This window comes from Cyprinus carpio, chromosome A21 (genome assembly GCF_018340385.1).
Source record: "Cyprinus carpio isolate SPL01 chromosome A21, ASM1834038v1, whole genome shotgun sequence".
Classification (NCBI taxonomy): Eukaryota; Metazoa; Chordata; class Actinopteri; order Cypriniformes; family Cyprinidae; genus Cyprinus; species Cyprinus carpio.
Genome location: NC_056592.1, coordinates 23,956,557 through 23,982,124, shown reverse-complemented (window position 1 = coordinate 23,982,124; position 25,568 = coordinate 23,956,557). Strand labels below are relative to the sequence as shown.

At 40.4% G+C, this 25,568-nt stretch overlaps 1 protein-coding gene and 1 long non-coding RNA gene across 7 annotated transcripts in view; one reads left to right on the top strand and one right to left on the bottom strand.

Annotated features, from left to right (window-relative positions):
* Positions 1 to 13,552: 13,552 nt before the first annotated feature.
* LOC122134727 lies at positions 13,553 to 15,121 on the top strand. Its single transcript, XR_006153069.1, has 2 exons — positions 13,553 to 14,788; positions 15,076 to 15,121. It is a non-coding gene; the product is annotated as an uncharacterized LOC122134727 (long non-coding RNA).
* Positions 15,122 to 18,938: 3,817 nt separating this feature from the next.
* Positions 18,939 to 25,568, bottom strand: part of LOC109074455 (rho guanine nucleotide exchange factor 9-like) — a 29,343-nt gene continuing 22,713 nt past the window's right edge. For 3 of the 6 annotated variants that reach the window (XM_042711384.1, XM_042711382.1, XM_042711387.1), the window contains 4 exons: positions 25,211 to 25,342; positions 23,970 to 24,213; positions 23,783 to 23,851; positions 18,939 to 21,195 (listed from right to left, as the gene is read on the bottom strand). In XM_042711384.1, the coding sequence (XP_042567318.1) occupies positions 21,020 to 21,195; positions 23,783 to 23,851; positions 23,970 to 24,213; positions 25,211 to 25,342 (621 nt within the window). In that variant the 3' untranslated portion in view covers positions 18,939 to 21,019. The other 3 variants (XM_042711386.1, XM_042711383.1, XM_042711385.1) reach the window with 3 other exon arrangements.

Genomic DNA, 25,568 nt, shown 5'->3' with positions numbered 1-25,568 from the left:
AATGGTTATCTTCAGCGGCAGAGAAGGCTGACCCGGGGTCTCTGTTTATACAGTGGAGCTCAAGGGCATATGATCTTGGCATGCCCCCTTCGCACTTCACGTCCTGTGGTGAGTGTGATTCTGCCTGATATCATTAAGATGGAACCTCTCACTACCTGTGTAATGCTTACTGCCTCTGATGTTTCCATTTCAGTATCTGCCCTTATAGACTCCAGGTCAGCAGTAAACTTCTTCTCCAGGAACCTCTGCCGCCAGCTCAATTTACAAGCTACCACCACTGAAACAGTCTATCAAATCAAGTCACCTTTATTTATATAGCGCTTTAAACAAAAAAGATTGTGTCAAAGCAACTGAACAACATTAATTAGGAAAATAGTGTCTCAATGCAAAATGACAGTTAAAGGCAGTTCATCATTGAATTCACTGATGTCATCATTCAGCTCAGTTCAGTTTAAACAATATCTGTGCAATCATTTACAATCAAGTCAACGATATCGCTGTAAATGAAGTGTCCCCAACTAAGCAAACCAGAGGCGACAGCGGCAAGGAACCAAAACTCCATTGGTGACAGAATGGAGAAAAAACCTTGGGAGAAACCAGGCTTAGTCGGGGGGGCCAGTTCACCTCTGGCCAGACGAAACCAGCAGTTCAATTCCAGGCTGCAGCAAAGTCAGACTGTGCAGAAGAATCATCTGGTTCCTGTGGTCTTGTCCTGGTGGTTGTATGAGACAAGGTCTTTACAGGGGATCTGTATCTGGGGCTCATCTAGTTGTCCTGGTCTCTGCTGTCTTTCAGGGCTGTAGAGGTCCTTTCTAGGTGCTGATCCACCATCTGGGCTGGATACGTACTGGATCCGGGTGACTGCAGTGACCATCTCATCTGGACACAGACTAGATCTGGTGGCTATGGTGACCTCGGAATAAGAAAGAAACAGACTAACATTAGCATAGATGCCATTCTTCTAAGTAGCAAGTACATCGGGTGTTATGGGAAGTGTTCCCGGTTCCAATTTATCTAATTAATGCAACCTAAACGGATTTGGATATTAGAAGTGTATTAGTGAGTTATGTGTAAGCCAGGTTAAAGAGATAGGTCTTTAATCTAGATTTAAACTGCAAGAGTGTGTCTGCCTCCCGAACAATGTTAGGTAGGTTATTCCAGAGTTTAGGCGCTCAATAGGAAAAGGATCTGCCGCCCGCAGTTGATTTTGATATTCAAGGTATTATCAAATTGCCAGAGTTTTGAGAATGCAGCAGATGTGGAGGACTATAATGTAACAAGAGCTTTCTCAAATACTGAGGTGCTAAACCATTCAGGGCTTTATAAGTAATAAGCAAGATTTTAAAATCTATACAGTGTTTGATAGGGAGCCAGTGCAGTGTTGACAGAACCGGGCTAATATGGTCATACTTCCTGGTTCTAGTAAGAACTCTAGCTGCTGCATTTTGGACGAGCTGGAGTTTGTTTATTAAGCGTGCAGAACAACCACCCAATAAAGCATTACAATAATCTAACCTTGAGGTCATAAACGCATGGATTAAAATTTCTGCATTTGATATTGAGAGCATAGGTCGTAATTTAGATATATTTGAGATGGAAAAAGGCAGTTTTACAAATGCTAGAAATGTGGCTTTCTAAGGAAAGATTGCTATCAAATAGCACACCTAGATTAACTGATTACGAAGAATTGACAGCAGCCATCAAGTCTTAGACAGCGTTCTAGGTTATTACATGCAGAGTTTTTAGGTCCTATAACACCTGTTTTTTTTCAGAATTTAGCAGTAAGAAATTACTCGTCATCCAGTTTTTTTTATCGACTATGCATTCTGTTAGTTTTTCAAATTGGTATGTTTCGCCGGGCAGCTAAGAAATATAGAGCTGAGTGTCATCAGCATAACAGTGAAAGCTAACACCGTGTTTCCTGATGATATCTCCCAAGGGTAACATGTAAAGCGTGATGAGTAACAGTCCTAGTACTGAGCCTTGAGGTACTCCATACTGCACTTGTGATCGATATGATACCTCTTCATTCACTGCTACGAATTGATGGCGGTCATATAAGTATGATTTGAACCAGTGGTTCTCAACTCCAGGCCTCGGGACCCACTGCTCTGCACATTTTGAATGTTTCTGAATCTGACACACTCAGTTCAGTTCATGGATCTCTCTCCTAATGAGCTGATGATCTGTATCAGGTGCGATAAATAAGGGAGACAAACAAAATGTGCAGAGCAGTGGGTCCCGGGGACTGGAGTTGAGAACCACTGATTTAAACCATGCTAATGCACTTCCATTAATGTCAACAAAGTTTTCTAGTCTATTCAAAAGAATTTTGTGGTCAATAGTGTCGAACGCAAGGCTAAGGTCCAATAGCACTAATAGAGAGATACAACCACGATCAGATGATAAGAGCAGGTAATTTGTAACTCTAAGGAGAGCAGTCTCAGTACTATGATACGGTCTAAATCCTGACTGGAAATCCTCACAGATACCATTTTTCTCTAAGAAGAAATATAATTGTGAGGATATTACCTTTTCTAGTATCTTGAACAGAAAAGGGAGATTCGAGATCAGTCTGTAATCAACTAGTTCAAGGTACAAGGTTAAAGTTTATTTTAAGCCCAAGGGGCAATTTTTGATGCAGCATAAAATCTGTAAACATTACACAACCATCATACTAAAACAGTCCATAAACAATACAAACAACACTCTCACAGGTTTAAGATTCTAACAGCAGTAGGAATAAAAGAAAATCCTTACCAGTTACTCTTAAGTTTAGGCATACTATAACATAATCCAGAAGGAAGCATTTTAAACTCATGGAACAGTGGATTAGTATGATCTCCAAGAATAGTTTTAGCTTTATGTAAGATGAACCACTCAAAACTATCTGATAACCCAATCTGCTTAAAACCAATAATCTTACTTCCTTGGTTAATAATGCCATTCAATGAGTTCCGATGCTTTACATTTAGAGGACAGTGCCTCCGAAGACAGTGCAACCTGCTGGCCTTTTTTGCATAGTGCTTCGGCATGAGAATCAAAACGCAGTTTGTTGTCAATAATAAGCCCAAGATACGTATAAGTACTAGCCCATTCCACCATTTGACCTTTAACTATAGTTGGTTGAGCTGATTATAAATGACTAAATCTAAAGTCAATAGCCATATCTCTGTTCTTCTTTATATTCACACGCAAAAAGGCACTATCACACCATGTTATAAAATCATTCACTACTGGACCATGACAGTTCTCATCCTTACTCAGGAGACTGACAATAAAAGTGTCATCCGCAAATTTTTAAATGAACCTGTCTGTGTATTTACTTACAGAGTGATTAGTGTACAAAATGTAAAGCTAGGGTGAGTTAGTTTTCAATACAAGTTCATCCCTGACCAATTTCTCAAAGCATTTCATCACCAATGATGTCAAGGCAACAGGTCTAAAATCATTTAGACTCTTAGCATAACTTGTCTTCCCTACAGACACAATTATAGCTTCTTTCCAAAGCGTAGGTATTTTTTGAAGATGAATTGACTTTTGGAATATGTTGTAAAATACAGGGCCCAACAGATCTGTACATGTCTTTAGTAAACGTCCCCCTATCTTATCTGGTCCAGAGACTTTTCCCACCTTGCTCTTTTTAAAACATTGTATAACATCATCCTGATTAAACAATGTACACTCCATATTACACATTGTCTCATTCCTAAGAACATTCATTTCACTACTAAAATCCTCCATATCATATAAAAAGTATTCAAATCTTGAGCCTTCATATCAGACTGATAATCAACGAATTGCGTGGGAGTATTACTTTTACTCTTAGACCCTGTTATAGTATGCATACTCTCCCAGGCAGAGCCAAGTCTATTCTGTCTAAGATCATCCTCTACTTTGTCTTTGTACTTATTTTTGGCCTTCCTAATTTCATACTTTATTTGTTTTTGCAAATCATGCTTCCTTTCCAAATCACCTGCATGAAATGCCTTATTCCTTTCAATCATAAGTGACTTTATAGAATTAGTAAACCATGGCTTTGTGTTAGCAAATGTTTGGACTGTTTTTTGAGGAATTAACATATCCTCACAAAAATTTATATAACTGCTTACAACATCTGTTAATTCATCAATATCAGAAAAAGAGTTTTCAAAAACCTCCTAGTTTGTGGAATCAAAACATCCTTGTAAAGCTAAGGTTGAGTCTGCAGTCCATTTCCTAATAAGTTTGTTTTCCACTTTATACTTTTTTAAAACCGTTTTATACACAGGAATTAAAACCACAGTATTATGATCAGACATACCCAAGGGTGGGTTACTAACCTACTTGTATGCACCCCTGACAGAACCATAGCATAGATCTAGAGTTTTGTTAAATCATGTTGCACAGGTAACATACTGTTGAAAGTTCCGTAAAGTATGTTTCAAGGAGCAGTGATTAAAGTCTCCCATGATGAAATTAGCAGCATCGGATGAGACATTTTGCAACTTAGATACAATACGTTAAACAGACTGCTTCACATTAGCCTCATTCTCTTTAGGATGAATATACACAACCGTAACGAAAATTTGAGGGAATTCTCGAGGTAAATAAAATGGTCATAGTGACACAGAAAGCAGTTCAATGTCTTGTGTGAAGAGCGTTTCTCTTAAAATTACTGAATTGCACCACCTTTTATTAATATATAAGCAAACCCCGCCTCCTTGACTTTTACATGTGATCAATGAATCACGATCAGTTCGCAGAGGAGTCCCAAAGCGGTTGATGGTTAAAGCAGAGTCACTATCCTGAGTTTTCAGCCAAGTGTAACCAGGGTGAAATTATATCTTTTCTTTTACGGTTGGAATGTCACCAAATCCTGATGAACATTGTTTTCTATATGTTTTAGATGTGTTTTATTACCAAGATTTATGCCTGTATGTTGTATTCAGACCATAGTGTTAATACCGGTACTGTCACTTTAGAGGTCGCAGGCTTTGTGGCGTCATTCGCGTGCCTTTTTCAGTCTGCGCCAGGCTAATTGAGAGGAGGTAATGCATTATCTTGCTCGTCAGTTTTAAACACTTATTTTGGTTTTTGGACGATGCAAACTTTGATTTATGCATTTATAAATGTTAGTTTTGAGGTTGTGAGCATGCAGTTCATGTGTCAATTGATTTATAAACTTTGTAAATGGACCTTTTGCAAGCTTTAAAATAGACATTTCCACGTGCTAGTCTACAGGGTTTTCTGTATGTTTATCTGCTAACAGGAGATTGAGATCTGTATGCTACGTGGAGGAGACTGCATGTGACAGAGCCTTATGTATTTTTTTGTTCATTTGTACAGGTATGTGTATAATGTTCATTATAATTTGTCTGACATAGTGGTTATATTTGTTATATTAAACATGTAAAAAGAAGTCCATGTTAATTACATTGAGCATTTTATGATTTATTTAAATTTCACATTTTGTTTGAAAAGTATTTTTGCTGATAATGCTAAGGGTTTTATCAGTTGTATATGAATGTGCAGTCTGCGCCAGGCTAATTGAGAGGAGGAGATTGAGATCTGTATGCTACGTGGAGGAGACTGCATGTGACAGAGCCTTATGTATTTTTTTGTTCATTTGTACAGACAAATCTGCTGTTCCGTCGTCATTAAAGAGCAAACGGCAATTCATCAAAACAAGAACATTTCCTTTTATTCATCACAACAAGAACACAACGCAGAAAACAAAATCAAAAATGTAAAAGAAATCAACCCAGTTAAAAACTTTCAAATAAACCAGCTCCCCTTACAAAGCTGCAGTGACCTTTCAAGGATTGGTCCGTAGATCGACGTCAGCTCGTTCGCCGTGGGAAGCTGCATTCACTCGCCTTTTACTGTGGTCAGGTATTCCCTTGGACTGCAACCTGATGTTTGTTTTTTTTTTGTCTTCAATATAACAGCATTTAAGAAAGTGCTTTACTGATGTGCAATTTATTGCTGATTGATATGATTATATATATCTTTTTTTTTTCTCTCCCATCCAAATCAAACACATTTAATTTAATTTTAAATTTATATTTTTAACACTAACACTCATTTTTATTGTATTTTTTTTTTGTGTCCAGCGACTGAAATATGGCTGAGGGTTACACATATTTAGTTGAGGGTGAGGCTAACAATGCTGAGCGTGATTCTATCGAGGACCAGTTTGGTGGGGGGAGGGGTTTGTTCTTTAGACCCTTAGAGCCCAGAACACCAGGGCCTAATGTCGCAGCGCTACACACCCCACAGTTTACCTCTACACGTTATGTAGATCGAGCCATGCCAAGTCAAGTCGAGCAGAATCCAGATTTAGGTTCACTTATTACACAGTTAGCTGAGAAGCTAGGTGAGTCCATTACTGCTAAGTTACAATCTGACAGGTGCACACACAACAGCAATACTCACGTGCAGCCCTCGGAGATGACATTGCCTAACGTCAAGGTTGTAATGCAGTCAGATATAAAAGAGCCTCCTATATTCAGGGGTGATAGCTCAGACAAATTCACAGTTCATGAGTGGGAAAATCTTATGACTCTGTATTTAACCCTCTGGAGTCGATTAACGCGTATACGCGTTTTGGGGTATTTTCTCCTGATAACCCCGAAAAGAACTTAAATTACACTTTCACAGTTTTGATCGACAGATAAGTTGCATACATCAATCGAGGAAAGGGTCTACTTTTTTTTGTATACAGACATAATACAACAAAACTTTGTGCACTTATAAAATAAAGATAACAAACAAGGAGGTGCTGTCTGCAGCCTTTGTCTGCGCTGATCTTCAGATACAAATGCGTCATTAAAATGAACTGTAACTCAGTGAATACTCAACGAAGAGACATGAGAGAGATATCTATAGACAGCCTGACATGTCTACTTTTAAAACTAAACAAGTGCTGCTGAAAACAAATATTCTGCTGATAAAGTAATCCATATGAAAACAACGCGATGTCCTTTTTTCACGTCTCCCTTCATTATCTTGTAATGCGACCACGCCCCCCACGAAAAAAAAGAAAGCCGAGCGCGCTTTTGAGATTCAAATGTTTCACTGAAGCGCGCGGCTTTTTAAATACGCCCACACAACAGAAGACAACGCAGCGAGACTGTTCTTCAAGTTTTTTTATTTTACTGTTTTGCTTCGCGATGAGAGGAATAAGACATAATTCACCCCAAAAAGATGTGATGTGGTTGAGGATTTGAGATTTGGATTTCCTCAGAAAAAGAATGAAGCACTTTATTCAGCAGAGTTCATAAACATGAGTAAGTCTCTTTTTATTTATTTATATACTTGCACTAGTTTTCACATAACGTGTAAACATTTTACACTTTTCCAAACTATAATTCCTGACTAAATGTATAATCAAGTGAAATATTATGAAGTTTCAATGGATATACACTACTATACCATTCAAAAGCTTGATGTAAATAATATAAATGTACCAATAAATGTAACTGTAACAAATGTAACAATCATTGCTGGTTCTTTCAATTTATCCCCCCCTAAAAAAAACCTAAAAAAAAAAACTATTCTCAGCTCTTTTCAACATTAATAATAATAATAATAATAATAATAAATAATAATAATAATACACCTAAATGTTTTTTTGTAGAAAATAAGATTGTTAAAGGATTTCTGAAGGATTGTGTGACTGGAGTAATGATGCAAAAAATTCAGTTGAAAGTCAGCTTTGATTTTTCCTAATAAAACTGTTTAACTGCCACTCCACAAGTGAATATTAAATTATGTTGTGGGATAATTAAATATATTCTAAATACAACTACAAACATAAAATTATATAGATTTGTTTTGTCCTCACATTCTTTCTTGTAACCTCATCCCTCTCAGTGACACACCTGGCTGAATGGCTCATTATGCAGCTCATTATGCAGTGTGTCTTCTCAGGTGTGAATTCATGATAGTTGACGCCTACTCGCATATGACTTTTACCAACAAAAATATCTTAGAAAATTTAAATCAATATATTGTTTTCCTGTAAGTGAGTAAACAAGCAGATTTTCACATCATTTAGAAAAAAAAAATTCTAGGCTACAAGCTCCAGTTCTCAAAAATTTCCTGGGAACCAATTTTCCTGTATGTGTTTATTGCCTTTTTCAAGTGATTTAACATTTTTAGTTTTTCACTAACCACGCATAACATTTTTTTTCTCAAAAACACAATCATGTACAAACATGCTGCTCACATATTATTATAGCCTAGTTTGTGCTGATTACAGAGAAACTAAAAAAAACACAAATGTCAGGGCAATAAGAAACTGAAAAAAGCACAAATGTCAGGGCATGACAAAACTTCTCCAGGCCCCAAAAATACCCTTAGACTCCAGAGGGTTAAAGAAGCGAGCTATTCCAGTTCATGAGCATTCACAGGAAGTCCTGGCAAAACTTATGGGGAAAGCAGGGGATGTGGTAAAGATAAAGCTGCGTAACAACACTTTTATTAACCATGCTGCAAATCCTCACGTGATTTTTGATATTCTGAAACAACACTTTAGCGAACTGACTTACTCAAGCATGCCTTTGGCAGATTTTTATTTACAACACATTGCCCATGCCAGGTGAGGATGCTATGGAATACTGGATAAGGCTGAACAAAACAGTTGATGTAGCGGTTGAGTATCTGAAAAGGCAAGGCCGAAGCATTGATGACCCGGGCCATGAAGTCAGTATGATGTTTATCAAACATTGCCCAGACCAGTCTCTCGCAAGTGTTTTCAAGTACAAGTCTGCAGAGAAATGGTCGGCATGTGAGATCCAAGAGAGGCTTGATGAGCACATGCAGGAACAGAAAATTCAAGCTGCAACTGTTAGGCCACTTAAGCCGAGCACAGTGGAGCACAAAATCCATTCCCAGTGTTATGTGCCTATGGCCGATAATACACCAGCTCCAAACACTTCTGTACTGACGGTGCCATCTCCAGTGCCCATTACTACTGCGACTGTTGACAATGTCTGTTTGAGGAGTTTGGTGAATTTGTTAGACCGACTGGTTACACAGCATACACAAGTGCCAGCTAACCCAAGAGCTCAGGCCACAGCACCTCACTCTTTTCGGAAGGTGTGCAGGGTTTGTGGGGCTCCTGATCATTCCACCTTGTCTCACTGCAGGCGAGAGAACAGGTGTTTAAAGTGCTTATTGCCTGGTCACTGGAAGAGGGACTGCCATGATCAGGCCAACCAGTGCCGCTTTCAACCTGCCAACAGCGCTGGTGGACAGGACCAACAGTTAAACTAGAAAACCCACACCCGGGGAGGGGCGGTGTGGGTTTTGTGGATGAATCCCTCTCTGATATGCACGACCCAGCTCGTTTATATGAGGACTGCTGTGCCAAAGCACCTAAGGGGACCCAAATAGTCATTCAGGCCACACAGAAGATCGAAGCATTCAGTGAGTTGTTTTATGTTACTGTCCTTGTCAATAACGGTGTGCAGCTTAGAGGCATGTTGGACTCTGGCTCTATGGCATGTAGCATCAGTGAACATGCGGTAGAGAAACTCAACTCTGCTGGTGTTTTGCCAGCGAAGCAGCACCCTGGAGAAAATATTGTTTTGATTGGCTGTGGTGGTCTGCAGACTCGACCTGAGGGTTTTTATGATTTGGAGATTCAGTTCTACGGCACTCGCTGTGTTGTACCGACTCTGGTCGTGCCTGGTCAGCATGATGACCTCATAGTGGGCTCGAATGTCATCAAACACGTCATTCATGTTCTGAAGGGTGATAATGACTATTGGAGCATGGCTTCCAGACCTGAGCATCAGTCTGATCCCGGTGTTGAACAGTTCTTGTCGATGTTCACCAATGTTGAGCGCTGGAGAGGAAGTGAGGTTCCTGACAAAATAGGCACTGTCAAGATCACCCAAGCAGTGATACTTCTACCCAGGCATGAACACTTGGTTTGGGGTAGACTCCCTGCTAGTGTGCCAATGTCACCTGGAAGCACTGTTGTCGTAGAGCCGACCAATTCCAAAGCCATGCCACGAGGTGTTCTAGTGGGCCGTCTTGTCACACCTCTTTGGGGTGATAGATGGGTGCCAATGACCATTGTTAACCCATCTGACAAAACTGTCACACTGAAGAGAAACTGCAAATTGGCTGATGTGTTTCCATGTTTGGCAATCGAGGATCTAACTGCTTCTCAGAGTCTTCATGTGGCTTCAGAGAAAGAAACAGATGAAGACAACAAAGAACCTGTCTTTGTGATACAGCAATCTCATACGGAGAAACGAGTACATGATATAGTGCAACATGATGTATCGCCCAGTGCCTGTTTAACTGGTCAGCAGGAAAAAAGCCTGTCAGAGTTGGGCCTAAGCGATGTTGACATAGACGCTTGTCAGGTCAGTAAAGACTGTAAGTCTAGGCTCACACAGCTAATAATTGTATATCAAGACATCTTCTCCAAGCACCCATTGGATTGTGGTGAGGTCAAGGGATACACACACCGCATTCATCTTACTGACGATCGCCCTTTTCGCCTGCCATACAGGAGAGTCCCTCCTGCTCATTATCAGAAGTTGAGACAGGTTCTCACTGATATGGAGGAAAAGGGGATTATCAGGAAGTCCTCAAGCGAGTATGCTTCGCCACTGGTGATGGTGTGGAAAAAAGATGGTGGATTACGGATTTGCACTGATTTCAGGTGGCTAAACGCCCGAACCTTGAAAGACGCCCATCCTTTGCCGCACCAGTCTGACTGTCTGGCTGCTCTTGGTGGCAATTGTCTCTTTAGTAAGATGGACCTCACTTCTGGCTTCTTTAACATCCCAATGCACGAAGACGACAAGAAGTACACAGCTTTCACAACCCCCCTTGGACTGCATGAATATAATCGCATGCCACAAGGTCTGTGTAACAGTCCAGCGTCATTCATGAGGATGATGATTGGGATCTTTGGGGACATGAACTTCACAAAACTCCTGTGTTACCTTGACGATCTTCTTGTCTTTGCATCGTCTGAGGATGAGGCCCTATCCAGACTCCGCGCAGTATTCCAGAGGTTGCGGGAGAATAACTTGAAATTGGCTCCGAAGAAGTGCCATCTACTTCGAGAAGAAGTCAGATTCCTTGGACATGTCATTAATGGGGAGGGTGTGGCCGTAGATCCTGCCAAAGTGGAGGTCATCACCAAGATGACAGTGCAAGACCTCATGGAGGACGATGAGTGCACGCCTTCTATCCGGAGAATAAGATCTTTTCTTGGTATGGTATTTTACTACCAGCATTTCATCCCAAACTGTTCCTCCATTGCGAAGCCTTTGTTCGCACTTACTGCTGGACAGAAGAGACGGGGACGGTCAGCTAGAGATAAGAAGCCTCTGGGGGCCTATCGCAAGCTTACCCCTGCAGACTGGTCAGCAGAATGTGAAACCGCTTTTGACCGGTTGAAGACCATGTTGTTGGAATGTGTTGTGCTGGCCCATCCGAACTTTGACGAGCCATTTATTCTATCAGTTGATGCTTCATTGGATGGACTTGGAGCAGTGCTGTCTCAAGTGCCACGAGGAGAGTCCAAGGCCAGACCAGTTGCTTTTGCAAGCAAGACCCTCAGTGCGTCACAACGGAAGTATCCGGCTCACAGACTGGAGTTCATGGCTCTGAAGTGGAGTGTCTGTGAAAAGTTCAGCCACTGGCTAAAAGGCCGGAGCTTCACAGTTTGGACGGATAACAATCCACTAACCTACCTTCTAACAAAGCCAAAGCTTGACGCATGTGAAATCCGCTGGGTCTCTAAGCTTGCATCTTACTCCTTTGATCTCAAACACCTGCCCGGGAAAAGGAATGTGGTAGCTGATGCCTTGAGTCGCGACCCCTTTGCGAAGCCCATTTGTCAGAGGCTGCTGAAGGAATCATATCCCACCCTGATTCAGGAAGCTAATAAGATAGAGGAGGATTCTGTACAGGATGCTTTCAGGGTCAGCTGTCAGTCTCAAAGCTACAGATCTAGGGACTATTCAACGTTCAAGGTGGCGTGTGATTCAGCCGAGATCAGAGCTCTTTGCCGGGCACACTGTGACTGGATTGATGCAGCAGAATCTAGGGCACTCTATCTGGCCCAACACGTCCAACAGCTGTCGGGTGGTCAGGATGTTATGCCCATTTTCTCAGTTCAGGAGCTACAGCTGAGTCAAGAGCAAGACCCTTGCATCTCTAAGGTGTTGCCTTTCGTTGTAGCCAGGAAGCGACCATCTAGGCGGGAAAGGAATGGCGCTGATTCGAAAGTCCTCAGATTGTTCAAGCAATGGGACAAGTTGGAAATTCATGACGGGATGTTGTATCGGGTGACGAAAGATCCCGTGTCCAAGCAGAAAAGATCTCAATATGTGTTGCCGGTGAATCTCAAGGATAAGACCCTGATGGGCGTACATGATCTGGCAGGTCATCAAGGTCAGGACCGCACTCTTTCGCTGGTGAGGCAGCGATTTTACTGGCCTGATATGGAAAGGGATGTGAGGGCACATGTCAGATGCTGTCAGAGGTGTGTGTTTGGGAAGTCACCAGAACCTGCTGCTTGTGCGCCTTTAGAAAGCATCAAGAGCTCTGCACCAATGGAGTTAGTGTGCATGGATTTTTGGTCGGCAGAGGACGGTAAGCAGCGTTCTGTGGATGTTCTAGTGGTCACCGACCATTTCACCAAACTTGCCCATGCATTCCCTTGTGCCAATCAGACGGCTAAGCAAGTCGCCAAAAAGCTCTGGGACAATGTGTTCTGTGTTTACGGTTTCCCTGAGAGAATACATTCCGATCAGGGCACCAATTTCGAGGGCAACCTAATTGCAGAACTCCTTCGTCTGGCCGGTGTCAGAAAATCACATACGACAGCTTACCACCCCATGGGCAATGGAGGAACAGAGCGATTTAATCGCACTTTGGGTAACATGCTTCGGACCCTTCCTCTTAAGGAAAAACACCAGTGGCCACAACAAATTCAGACCCTCACGTTTGCCTATAACGCAACCGTTCATGAGACTACAGGTTATGCTCCCTTCTTCTTGATGTTCGGGCGTGTACCTAGATTGCCAGTGGATATTTTATTTAAGCGGGCTTTAAATGACCCAGGGATTGTTGACTATAGCTCATATGCCAATTCCCTGCTTTCTTGCCTCAAAAGTGCTATGGAAATCGCCCAGAAACATTCTTCCACTGAGCAACAGCACCAGGCCCGGCAATACAACAAACGTGTCAGGGGTACCTACCTCCTTGTGGGTGATCGTGTTTTGGTAGCTAATAAAGGAGAGCGAGGGAAGAGGAAGTTGGCTGACAAATGGGAGGATGGAGTGTACACAGTTGTTGGTGCAAACCCCGATATCCATGTCTACAAAATACAGGACGTTGAGGGACACACAAGAGTTGTGCACAGGAATCTTTTGTTGGAGGTCAACTTCTTGCCACTCTCTGGGATGGATGAGAGCCAGGATACTCATGCAAACGATCAATCTTTGGTCTGCGAGGAGTCTGATCAGGAGGACTATGATTGTAGTGATACAACCTCAATGTGTGGGTTATTGACTCAAGATGACAGTGCACAGAACCTGTCAAATTCTGAAGATGGTGAGAATCTTGCAGTTTTGTCATCTGAAGTCCCATCTGAATCTGAGTCAGCTGATTCAAAAGAGCTGGACCAATCTAGTTCAGTGCATAGTCCTGTTGGTGCCATTGCTGATTACCCACCCATTTCACTTGCACCACAATCAGATATTTCACACTCACCACATGTTGACGCATTAGTTCACGCTGACCCGCACACACGCACTACAGCTGACGGTCTTGTTAGAACGCGTGCAGGAAGAGTAGTGAAATCAGTGAACAGACTAATAGAATCGATGGTTCAGAAACCATTTCTAAGGGGTTCAAACATTTTGTTTGGTAGCCGGTTCTAGTCACTTGTTTTTGCAGAGATGAGTTTTGATATATATATATGTGTATTTTGGACTGTGTTATGAGCATTGATACTTGCAAATGTCTGTGAGACACAATTTTTTTTGGGGGGGGGGCAAGTGTTGTGTGGCGTATCAGGCGTCGCATGGAGCTACGGGGATTCAGAGACTTGATCAACCTCTTTCTTCCCTGAACCTTGTATGTGAGGTGGCTTCTAAGTTGACTGTAGACTAGGTCTTCCTTTTTTTTTTTTTTTTTTTCTCATTTGGGCCAGATGTGTCAGTATCAGACGTATTATATGTTCTTTGCAGTTCCGAGATTCCAATTAATCAGGATGTTGGTGAATTTCAGGAGGGGAGAATGTAACCAGGGTGAAATTATATCTTTTCTTTTACGGTTGGAATGTCACCAAATCCTGATGAACATTGTTTTCTATATGTTTTAGATGTGTTTTATTACCAAGATTTATGCCTGTATGTTGTATTCAGACCATAGTGTTAATACCGGTACTGTCACTTTAAGAGGTCGCAGGCTTTGTGGCGTCATTCGCGTGCCTTTTTCAGTCTGCGCCAGGCTAATTGAGAGGAGGTAATGCATTATCTTGCTCGTCAGTTTTAAACACTTATTTTGGTTTTTGGACGATGCAAACTTTGATTTATGCATTTATAAATGTTAGTTTTGAGGTTGTGAGCATGCAGTTCATGTGTCAATTGATTTATAAACTTTGTAAATGGACCTTTTGCAAGCTTTAAAATAGACGTTTCCACGTGCTAGTCTACAGGGTTTTCTGTATGTTTATCTGCTAACAGGAGATTGAGATCTGTATGCTACGTGGAGGAGACTGCATGTGACAGAGCCTTATGTATTTTTTTGTTCATTTGTACAGGTATGTGTATAATGTTCATTATAATTTGTCTGACATAGTGGTTATATTTGTTATATTAAACATGTAAAAGAAGTCCATGTTAATTACATTGAGCATTTTATGATTTATTTAATTTTCACATTTTGTTTGAAAAGTATTTTTGCTGATAATGCTAAGGGTTTTATCAGTTGTATATGAATGTGCAGTCTGCGCCAGGCTAATTGAGAGGAGGAGATTGAGATCTGTATGCTACGTGGAGGAGACTGCATGTGACAGAGCCTTATGTATTTTTTTGTTCATTTGTACAGACAAATCTGCTGTTCCGTCGTCATCAAAAGAGCAAACGGCAATTGGTCAAGGTCTGGGTCTTTCCTTTTATTCATCACAACAAGAACACAACGCAGAAAATACAAGGGTTAATGGACGTGCATTCAACCTAGTTCAAAACTGTTAAAGACAGCACGCCCGTTACACAAGTCTCTGTAAAGGCCAAAATGCACTCCTTTCTATATGCATGGTGAACATGAACAGTGGCTTGCAGTTCATCAATTTTGTTCCTTAAAGACTGGACATTTGCCATTACGATAGTCAGCAAGGGAGTCCTTCCAAGGCGCTGCTTCCTTAATCTTAGCCGCACGCCACCCTTCTTTCCTCTCTTCCGCAGTTTCCGTGTTTTAAATCCATCAATGTTCATGGTAACATCTTCCATAAAGCCGCCATCGTTCACAAGATGTTGTGATCTTATAAAATCCACTGGGTATCGAACAAAATAAGGCCGATGCCACTGAAGCAGAAATTCACGGCTATACTGGAGCCTCGCGGTAGATCTCACAGGTGTTATGTGAAGACATGCAATAAGCAGTAAAATCCACGTTCGGGTTATTACCTGCAACTCCATCTTCACTTACCGCGTGTATAATTGCAACTTCAACTGCCAAACAAACATTAAAACACACAACTAAAACATAAACACCAAATGCATTCACACATGCTTACAAACTCTGCTGCGAGTCGCCGCATGCGCAGCTCCAATGTGTCTTTCTATGGGGTCAAGTTGTGGTTTTTTGATGAGAGGCTTAATAACAGCCAGTTTGAAGATTTTGGGGACATATCCTAATGACAAAGAGGAATTAATAATAGTCAGAAGAGGATCTATGACTTCTGGAAGCACCTCTTTTAGGAGCTTAGATGGAATAGGGTCAAACATACATGTTGTATGTTTAGATGATTTGACAATTTATACAATTCTTTCTCTCCTATAGTAGAGAATGAGTGGAACTGTGCCTCAGGGGATAACAAGTCCAGTCGATAACTGGAAAACCACTATGTCATAGACATGTACGATATCGTGTGGGACCCATCACTCTTCGTCTTGGCCAACTTCATTCTGAAGACATTCATCTTCTGGTTCTGGAGGGGTCTACTGCTGACATCATCTTAGGGCGGCACCCGTGGTTGGTAAAGCATAATCCCATTCTGTCCTGGAAAATGAGAGAAATCCTGAAGTGGGGCAAGGATTGCTTCCCAGACTGCTTCCCTATGACTCCATCATCAAGAAACTCACAGAGGTCCTTCCAGATAATTAACCTCCATTGAAAGTCTCATCGAGAAGCAATCCATAGACAGTCCACCCTGCAAAGGCCCCCTTTAATGAACTTTTTTTGCCCGAAACAATGAATGGAAGACTGCCTTTGTGACCCCTACTGGCCACTACGAGTATCTGGTCATGCCCTATGGACTTGCCAATGCCCCCTCCGTATTCCGGGATTTCATGCATGAGGTGCTCCGGGAGTTTTGTTATCGATTCATCATTGTCTACATAGATGACATCCTCATCTACTCCCAGAGCCAGGCAGAACATCGCCAGCACATTGCGGAGGTCCTACAATGCCTGAGAGAGTGCCACCTATTCCTCAAGGCTGAGAAGTGCACCTTCCACCGACCTACTGTGCAATTCCTGGGGTATAACATTGAACATCCCGGAATCCAGATGGACGAGGGGAAGGTGGAAGCAAAACCTCCTGGCCAGAACCCACTACAGTTAAGAGCTCCAACAATTCCTCAGATTTGCCAACTTTTACCGTCGCTTCATTCAAAACTATAGCAGTATCACCAGCCCACTCACAAGCATACTACGAGGGAAAACCCAAATCTCTGTCCTACACACCTGTGGCCTTAGAAGCTTTCTCCTCCCTCAAAAGAGCCTTCACTAGCACCCCACTTCTAGTCCATCCAGATCCCGACCTCCCATTTGTCAAACAAGTCGACGCCTCCACTACAGGAGTGGGGGCAGTGTTGTCCCAGCAGCAGGGGAACCCAGCCAGACTTAATCCATGTGCCACCTTCTCTAGGAAGCTCAGCCCGATGGAAAATAATTATGACATCGGCAACAAAGAACTGCTTGCCATCAAGCTTGCCTTAGAGGAGTGGAGGCATTGGTTGGAGGGGGCAGCCCATCCATTCACCGTACTGACCAACCATAAGAATTTTCAGTATCTTCGTGAGGCTAAACATCTGAATCCCCGCCAAGCACGATGGGCATTATTCTTTACCAGGTTCAACTTTACCATAACCTATCGCCCTGGTCCCAGAAACGTCAAGGCAGATGCCTTGTCACGTATTCACAGTCATGTGGAAGGTCCAGAAGAACCTGAGAGTATCATCCCACCAAAGATGATCGTCAGTCCCATTGAATGGAATCCCAACCCACAACAATCAAACACGGCTCCCAACAATCCGCCGGGCTGTCCTCCAGGATGCCAGTACGTACCACGGACAACGCACCACATTGATACACTCTGCGCACTCATCTCAGGGCACTGTCCACCCAGGGCCCAACAACACCCTCTCGTTGCTACAAGATCCCTTCTGGTGACCCAATATGGCAAGCAACGTGAGAAGGTTCGTGCAAGGATGTCCAGACTGTGCCATGTGCAAAAGCCCACGCCACTTACCATCTGGCAAACTGCCAATTCGCCCTTGGTCACACCTAGGAGTGGACTTTGTCACTGACCTGCCACCCTCTGAAGGTAACACATGCATCCTGGTAATAGTTGATCATTTCTCAAAGTCATGTCACCTTCTGCCTTTCAGAGATCTCGCCACTGCACTGGAAACTGCTGAACTTCTCCTCAGCAATGTCTTCCGATATTATGGCATTCCCAAAGACATTATCTCAGACCGGGGATCACAGTTTATCTCAAGAGTATGGAATGGTTTCTTCAAACTCCTAGGTGTGACCGTAAGCCTCTTGTCTGGATATCATCCATTGTTGAATGGTCAAATGGAGAGGAAGATTCAAGAGGTGGGGCAATTCCTGCGAACCTTCTGCCATGGCCACCAGGATTCCTGGAACCAGTTCCTGGGCTGGGCCGAGTACTGCCCAGAATTCCATGCATCAGCCTTCTACTGGTCTCACTCCCTTCCAGCGCGTGCTTGGGTTCCAGCCTTACAACTGTTTATTGGTCATCTTTGGCAATATTGCATTATTTGTAAGGTCTCAACAAGAGTCGGAAATTAAAAAAAAAAAAAAACCTGCCCATATTACGGTTCTGAAACCTGATGTATTTGCTTTGGGTATAAGATTACTTGTTTACATTGCCCATATTATGGTACTGAAACCTGATGTATCTGCTTTGGGCATAAGATTACTTGTTTACATTGTGGAATTGTAAAGCTGTTTGTGCCAAAGTCGTTCAAATAAACATGCATAAATTAACTGGTTTACTGTCAAAAGGAGCCAGTTGAAGTGGTTGAGGCATTTGGACAGGATCTGATATCTTCTGGAGAAGTGCTGTGGGCATGTTGATCCAGGAAGAGGGGAGACCTATGATGTGCTGGCTGTGTTATATCTCCCAGGTGGAGGAAGTTGCCTGAGAAATTGAGTTTCCTGTCAAAGGTTAATTGGATGGATGGATGGTTTCCTTTAGAATAAGAAAAAAATTTGTAAAACCTGTTTGTTAAACCATTTGTTAAATTACACTCATAGTAAACTCCAAGCTTTATATGTTGCTGCATGTGCTGCTTAAATTAAGCACCAGATGCTGATTTCTGCAACAGATGCTCTTTACTCATCTCACTTGCACAAAAACAAATTTCTGTAAATACATAAAAACATACTGTATTTTATGTAAACCAATAAAGAATGTTAAATAATGCAAATATACTTTTATGTGTTTAATATCACTTTATTTACCAGTGTTTTTGCTGTTGACCTTGATCAAATTCAAACATACAGTTGAACATCATAACTGAGACTAAATCTTTTATTTTTTTTTTATTTTTTTTTTTTTTTACTTCTATTTCTGGCATGAGAATGTTCAAAGGTCATTTCATCAGTGATTCGTTTGGATTTTTTTTTTTTTTTTTTTTTGTCGTGTGTGTGAGAATAGACCTTTCAAATTTTATTCAGAACAAGAAATTTCTAACTTGTCTCATTAAACCTGTATGTAGTCATTTACAGTAGCTTAGTCATTTAAATTAAAACAGCAGAAAGTACAAGTTCATTTTCATTCTTTACTTTAAAACATAGCACATCATTACAGCCGACAAAATGTAAATTCATACTAAACATTCATCAGAAAGTAACTAAGGAAGTGCATTATTACTGAACACCAATAGATTAGATTATATAGTTATGAGTTAATCACATAACTGCTTAGGTGTATCTATAGACATGAGCTCATATCCTACAAACCAATTTTCACATCCCATGTCCTACTTTGACCTGTGCCAAATGTAACCTGTTAATTCATCAATCACCAATAAATGAATGCAGGTGTATGCTATTTTTAAATTTCATTCATGGGGAGCTTTAAACCTGATGAAAAATTCAGAAAAGATGCTGAACAAATATGATCATTAATTTCAGGACGCCAGTTGTCTTCGTTTACAGCAATAGAAATGCTATGACTAGGCATTGCAATCAATCACATAAAAGGTTGTTGGACACATTCTCAACAAACAGCATTAAATGGGCCATCGCCTGATCTGATCACTTTTGAAAAGCACTTGTAATTCAAAGCAGGAAGACTGCTCTGTAAAGCCTCTGGATTCCATTGCATGGGATGTCATCAGAAATAAAGGAGAACACATACTGGTCTTCTGCTATCTGCTCTGTCTCCTCAGTACTGAAGGTTTGATATACTGGTTGTCTATAAGAGAACAGGACAGAGCATCTCTCTTTTGTACTGTGCCAAATGTACTCAGCCCTGCCTTTCCCACTACTACACTATAAAGACAACTATTCTCTGAATTTTGCTGTCTCATTATTCACATTCATTTACTGTAAATTCAGCAGAGGTCTGAAGATTTCAACAGCTGTGGAGTTTCTTATCATGAGCATACATAAATACATGTGTAATGCACTCTCTATGCACAGCAATAAATCTTAGGCCATGATTATGTATATATATATATATATATATATATATATATATATATATATATATATATATATATATATATTTCTTTTTTTTTCATGGCCCAGGAGTTCTGTGCATTACACCTGCTCATTATTTGCCATTAACTACAATAATAAATAGTATGTAGTGTAGCTATTACAAATGAACAAAAAACTAAAATACAAAGCATATGAATTGGTTTCAGTGTGCTTACTACAGAGTACTTATGTAATCATATAATACAATCAAAAATAACCCCCTTTGGAGGCAAATTCAAAAATCTACTTTACCTTTTATAGACATACAAAAACATCTATATTTATCATATGAAATGAGTTCAGTCAGTATACAACCTGTGTGATTGATTGAGAAGAGCATGATACGAGACTGTGACACAAATCTTGTTCACTAACACTAGGAATAATCATATTGTCAAAGTCTGTGTTCCTTGGATTGACAAAATCACCTCTTGAATTAGAAAGCAATACCCTGTTTTGATTGTTAATTGTGTGTAAAGCTTACAATCTTACACCCCGTGACTTTATTTGTAGTGTACGGCAGACACGAGTTTCCTCATGTGGATGCTCTTCATGGTTAACCTGTGGAGCAAATGTCTTTGAGACACATATCAATCTGATGGCCATCACTGTCACAGCATATGCTGGTCAGTTCGACTGAATTTGGCCTTCAAAGTGAACAGTGCATGACACACGTGAGGATCCGGGTACGATCGCATCAGCCTGGTGATTGTCAGTGATATCCAGATGGAAGTTCAAGGTGTTTGTAAGGTCCATAATAAATACACTTGAGCTTGAACTTCGTTGCTGGGAGCATTCAGACACAGAGTGAACTATTTTTTCACATTTTTTAACGACGTCAGCTTATTGAAGTTTTGCCAGAATGGAGATTGTCCTGATTTGGAGAGGTGGAATTCGACTAGGTCTGACTGTGGAGTGTCATCGGAGAGCATGAGGGGTCCGTGAGACGAGGGGTCCGCCGGGGAGACGCACCTGCTCTGGCTCACACCTGCTCCCATCAGAAGACAGAGACAGGAGACGTTTGAGACAGGAGCAGAGAGGCAGAGAGGGTCAGTGCTCAAAGCAACAGCTATGATGAATCATGCTTCACGGCATTCAGCACATCCCTTAAAATGCACCACAGTTTCTACATAAATACCAGAGTTAATACAGTCACTGTTTCAAACACAAATCGGATAATACCAAGTTATATATATATTTTTTACAGACATATACACACATGTATATACTGTATATACAGTGGCCCAAAAAAGTTTTACTGAAAGTCTGAACGGATTTAGATACAAAATATCCAACCTACAAAAAAGTGATTTACTTACTGGTGTTTGAGTCATTAAGTGTCCAAATACATTTGGGGTCACTATTTATCATATATAACTGTGTAGAACTGTAGTAACTTTGATATTTTGGCAGAATTTACCATAGTCATGACAAAATTAAGTAGGAACTTTAGTCATACACACCATGATTCTAAGCAATACAAAATATATTTAGTTTTTCCAACTACATGATATAAGCGAAACCAATATAGATAGAAAAATATGTACAGTTATAATTAGGCAGTCGGTTTTCTAGCAAAAAAAAAAAAAGGTTCCATGGCATTTTGAAACACAATGTGTCTTATTGCTTCAGTTTGGCTGTGCTGAGTATTCTGAGCATCTTAAAGGAATAACAATTTAGTCAATATTTACTCACCCTGTTCTACAGCAGTATGACACAAATAGGCTCATGAACTGAATCAGCTGTTGCCTTGAATATTATTATCTATAATACTTTACAGACACAATGACAAGAAATGTGACAAGTAAGTTAAGTAATTATTAGGGTCACACTTGTTTCTCCTTTTATCTTCTGAAAAAGATTCATACAGGTATAGCAATGTGAGTAAATAATGAATTCTGGTTTTCATATCAACAATCTCATTAAATATCTATGGATAATAGAGTCTGATTTTACTGATTTTAACAGTATTCTTGGGTTTGGTTCTTACAGTGGAATGATTGCTTTACTATAGTTGCATTTCAAATTTACTGCCATGGCATTTTGTAGAAAAACTACTAATCTACTTTATGCGCTCATGAGAATACCTTTATCATTTTCATACCATGTCCATATAACATGACCCTCTTTCTCAAGATGATATCTATCAATGAATCTGCAAATTCAAGAACATACTTCACCGTTTGTCAGTGAAGCACTGAGGATTCACAACAGAGTGTAAATATGACACCAAAATATTCACCGATAATATATGAAGCATGAAAAAAGGAGTATAAATAGCTGAAAGCAGATATTATGGGGCCAAGCATAAACACAGGGGATCCATTACATGAACATTTAATGTGATGCAGAGAATATTAGGAAAAATTGGTTGAGTAGAATAGACATGAGTAGAATAATTTATAACCTTTGACCAATAGATGCTGCTATACGCTGAAAAAGGTGTACAGACAGAAGTGAATATATGCACAAAAAAGGGCAGGTGATTCAGTTCATTATGAACTACAGATGCCTCCCACCCAGTTTTATGCAACTGATATTTTACAGTGATTCTTTAGTGTATCGTCCATATACAATCAGCTATAGATTAATTAATAATAAAAGTTTGCTATTCGCCACTGAATGGTTTTGCCTATATTTTATGATCTGGATTATTTGAATTATCGTATTAGTAAAATCATTAGCAAAACAATCATGTTTCTAGTACACATGGATCAAAAGTTATAAGCTACAGAATTGTGGAGGCAAACCTCAAACTTAGTCCTTTAATCCGTGGACCAAATCTGATAATGTTTTACTCTAGAAACTATGTGCACCTTCAGTGCTTGGCCCTAAAATACACTGCAATCATTTCAGTAGAAAATCTCTACACTGTTTACATATTTTACAAAATGTAAAACATCAATATCAATCAGCACGTAAGTGCACATCTTTTCATTGTTGCTTAAATATATTTCTATATACTTTACTGTAATTACAGAAAATTCTATTCTATTCATTCCTTAAAGCAGAATAATTGATTAAAGAAGAATCATGACTTGTAAAGATCAAGCACCTTTTAAAAAATATATAACTATGATATAACCCTGATCCACACGATTGAATTATACACGATGAACAGCAGTATTAAAGGAGTCATGGAGTGTGGAAACAACTTTTCCTTCATATTATGACACTGTAACATGATACTGTAATTTTCACTCGAAGTGTCCAAATCACACAAAAGGAGCATTTGTTCCTTTTAGTATCATGACAAAAAATAAATAAAAACAACATTCCATGACCACTTTAAACATTCAAGTATTATTTTGGGTATCTACACCTTTATTTTTAAAGGTGAACAGGATTGAAAAAGAACTGAGAAATGTTTAAAAACATAGCTCATTATTATAAATCGACTTATTGTGATAATACCGAATACTGTAGTTCAGTTAATAGTTACCGCCCAAACAATGAGCCGAAAGAGAATATCTTTACTCTGTCTACACCGGTTTACTAGAGTAAAGCAACAATGAGAAGACAGGAGTTAAAATAGAAAAATGTTGAATTCACCTGGTATCGCTTTGTTGCCTCACCTTTCTGTTTGGCCACTTTACGCACCGTCATGGCAGCCTGTCGTTTCTGATATTCAGAAATCTCAAAACCTAAACAAAACCAGCAACAGAAGATATGAGGAGGGTCATAGAAAAAGCACTGTACTTCAGAGGCATTGAAGAGAAAAAGCAGCAGTTATGATAATACAGTTAATGGATGAGAATTCACCGATTTTCTCATCCTCCTGGACCATCCTGCGCTCCTCGTGGAAAGCCCTCAGCCAGCGGATCTTCTCCTCCGGCTTCTTGGCCAGGAAGATGTGGATCTCCTCGCTGTCTCTGTTGTGCAGCTTGAACGCGTTTTTCACGCTGACATTAAAGTCGTCGTCCCGTCCATCGATGGCATCTCTCACTGTGTAGCGATCCATGTCAATGCGCCCTTTGTAGTACAGTATGTCCCGGCGGATCAGGTCCTGAGAACAGATGCAGAGGCTCATTAACCACCACAGCCTTGCTGTGTGTTAACGGAATAAAAACAGACTAGCGGTGACATTTTCAACTCATACCTATGGGAGCCGAGTGGCGGTGGATTGCAGAAAGAGGTCAAGAGAGTCCAAAAGTTAAGAAATGGGTTTAAAAATCTATATTTATAACCAGTGTTTGGACACTTTTATTGTCACTAGACTTGCTGGGTTATCAAACTGACACTGTATCTTTTCTCCGACAGGGATTGTGTATGATTATATTGTCAGTGAACTGAAAACAAACACAAAGCCAGACTTGTCACAATAAAAGCATCCAAACTGTATTTGTAATCTGAATGAAATATAATAATGTGTAAACTCCAGCACAGATTATGAAACAGCCGACTGTGCCTCACAGCGACCGGCTGCCACCCACACGACCTTTCAGTGAAGCTGAGCATTTCTCAACGTTTCGACTGCTTTCAGCTCCTTTCTGTGATCAATCCCACAATTCCACACTGAAAACACTGGCTGTACTCTGCTCTCTGCAGATCTTCAGTCCACCTCTCCTGCAGCTATATATCTTAACATCACACAAACACTATAGTGTAGAGACCATAAGATGAGGTAGATTTTTATCCCTAAGAAAATTAAAATTATAATTGAATTTATTTAAAGAAAGAGCAATTTGCTCAGTAAACCATTGTTTAATTAAAATTAAATCGTCATGCTGTAATGAAACCATACCGAAGCGTCATGTTTGTGTACCGTTACACCCCTAACATAAACTCAATAAAGTTTATCTTGTGAGACGGTTCTGACTTTAGGATCCATTTCTAATTTATTGTCAGATTTTGAGATTCAACTCTAGCAATGTAAAGAATGCTTATGGATTTAATATGGTGTAGGAACATTTTTATGATCAGTGCTCACACTTTTATCATTTAGCTGACCATCTCAAACCCCTTATTGAAGAAAAACAAAATATTTTGTGTAGGTCATGTACCTTTTTGCACAGGACCAGCTGATGATCGAAGAGGAAGAAGACTCTCTGCTGACTCCGGCCATACGGCTGATAGATCCACGACATCTCACCCGTGTAGATCAGCTCCGAACTTCTGTCCAGAATATCATCACCCTGCCCAGAACAAAAACACTCGCGAGTCTGGGAAAACTGGGAAACCTAAAGGAGCTTTTATTCATGAAATATAAATGTTTTTAAAGCTAAATTATTAAACTTAATCCCCCAAATAATCTAGGATAATAACAAATATAAGACATTATGTGGAGGATTTGAGAATAAATGTCAGTGTAAGATCTCTCTTGCGTGAGATGTACAGTGACATCAGAGTTCAGTGTAGTGA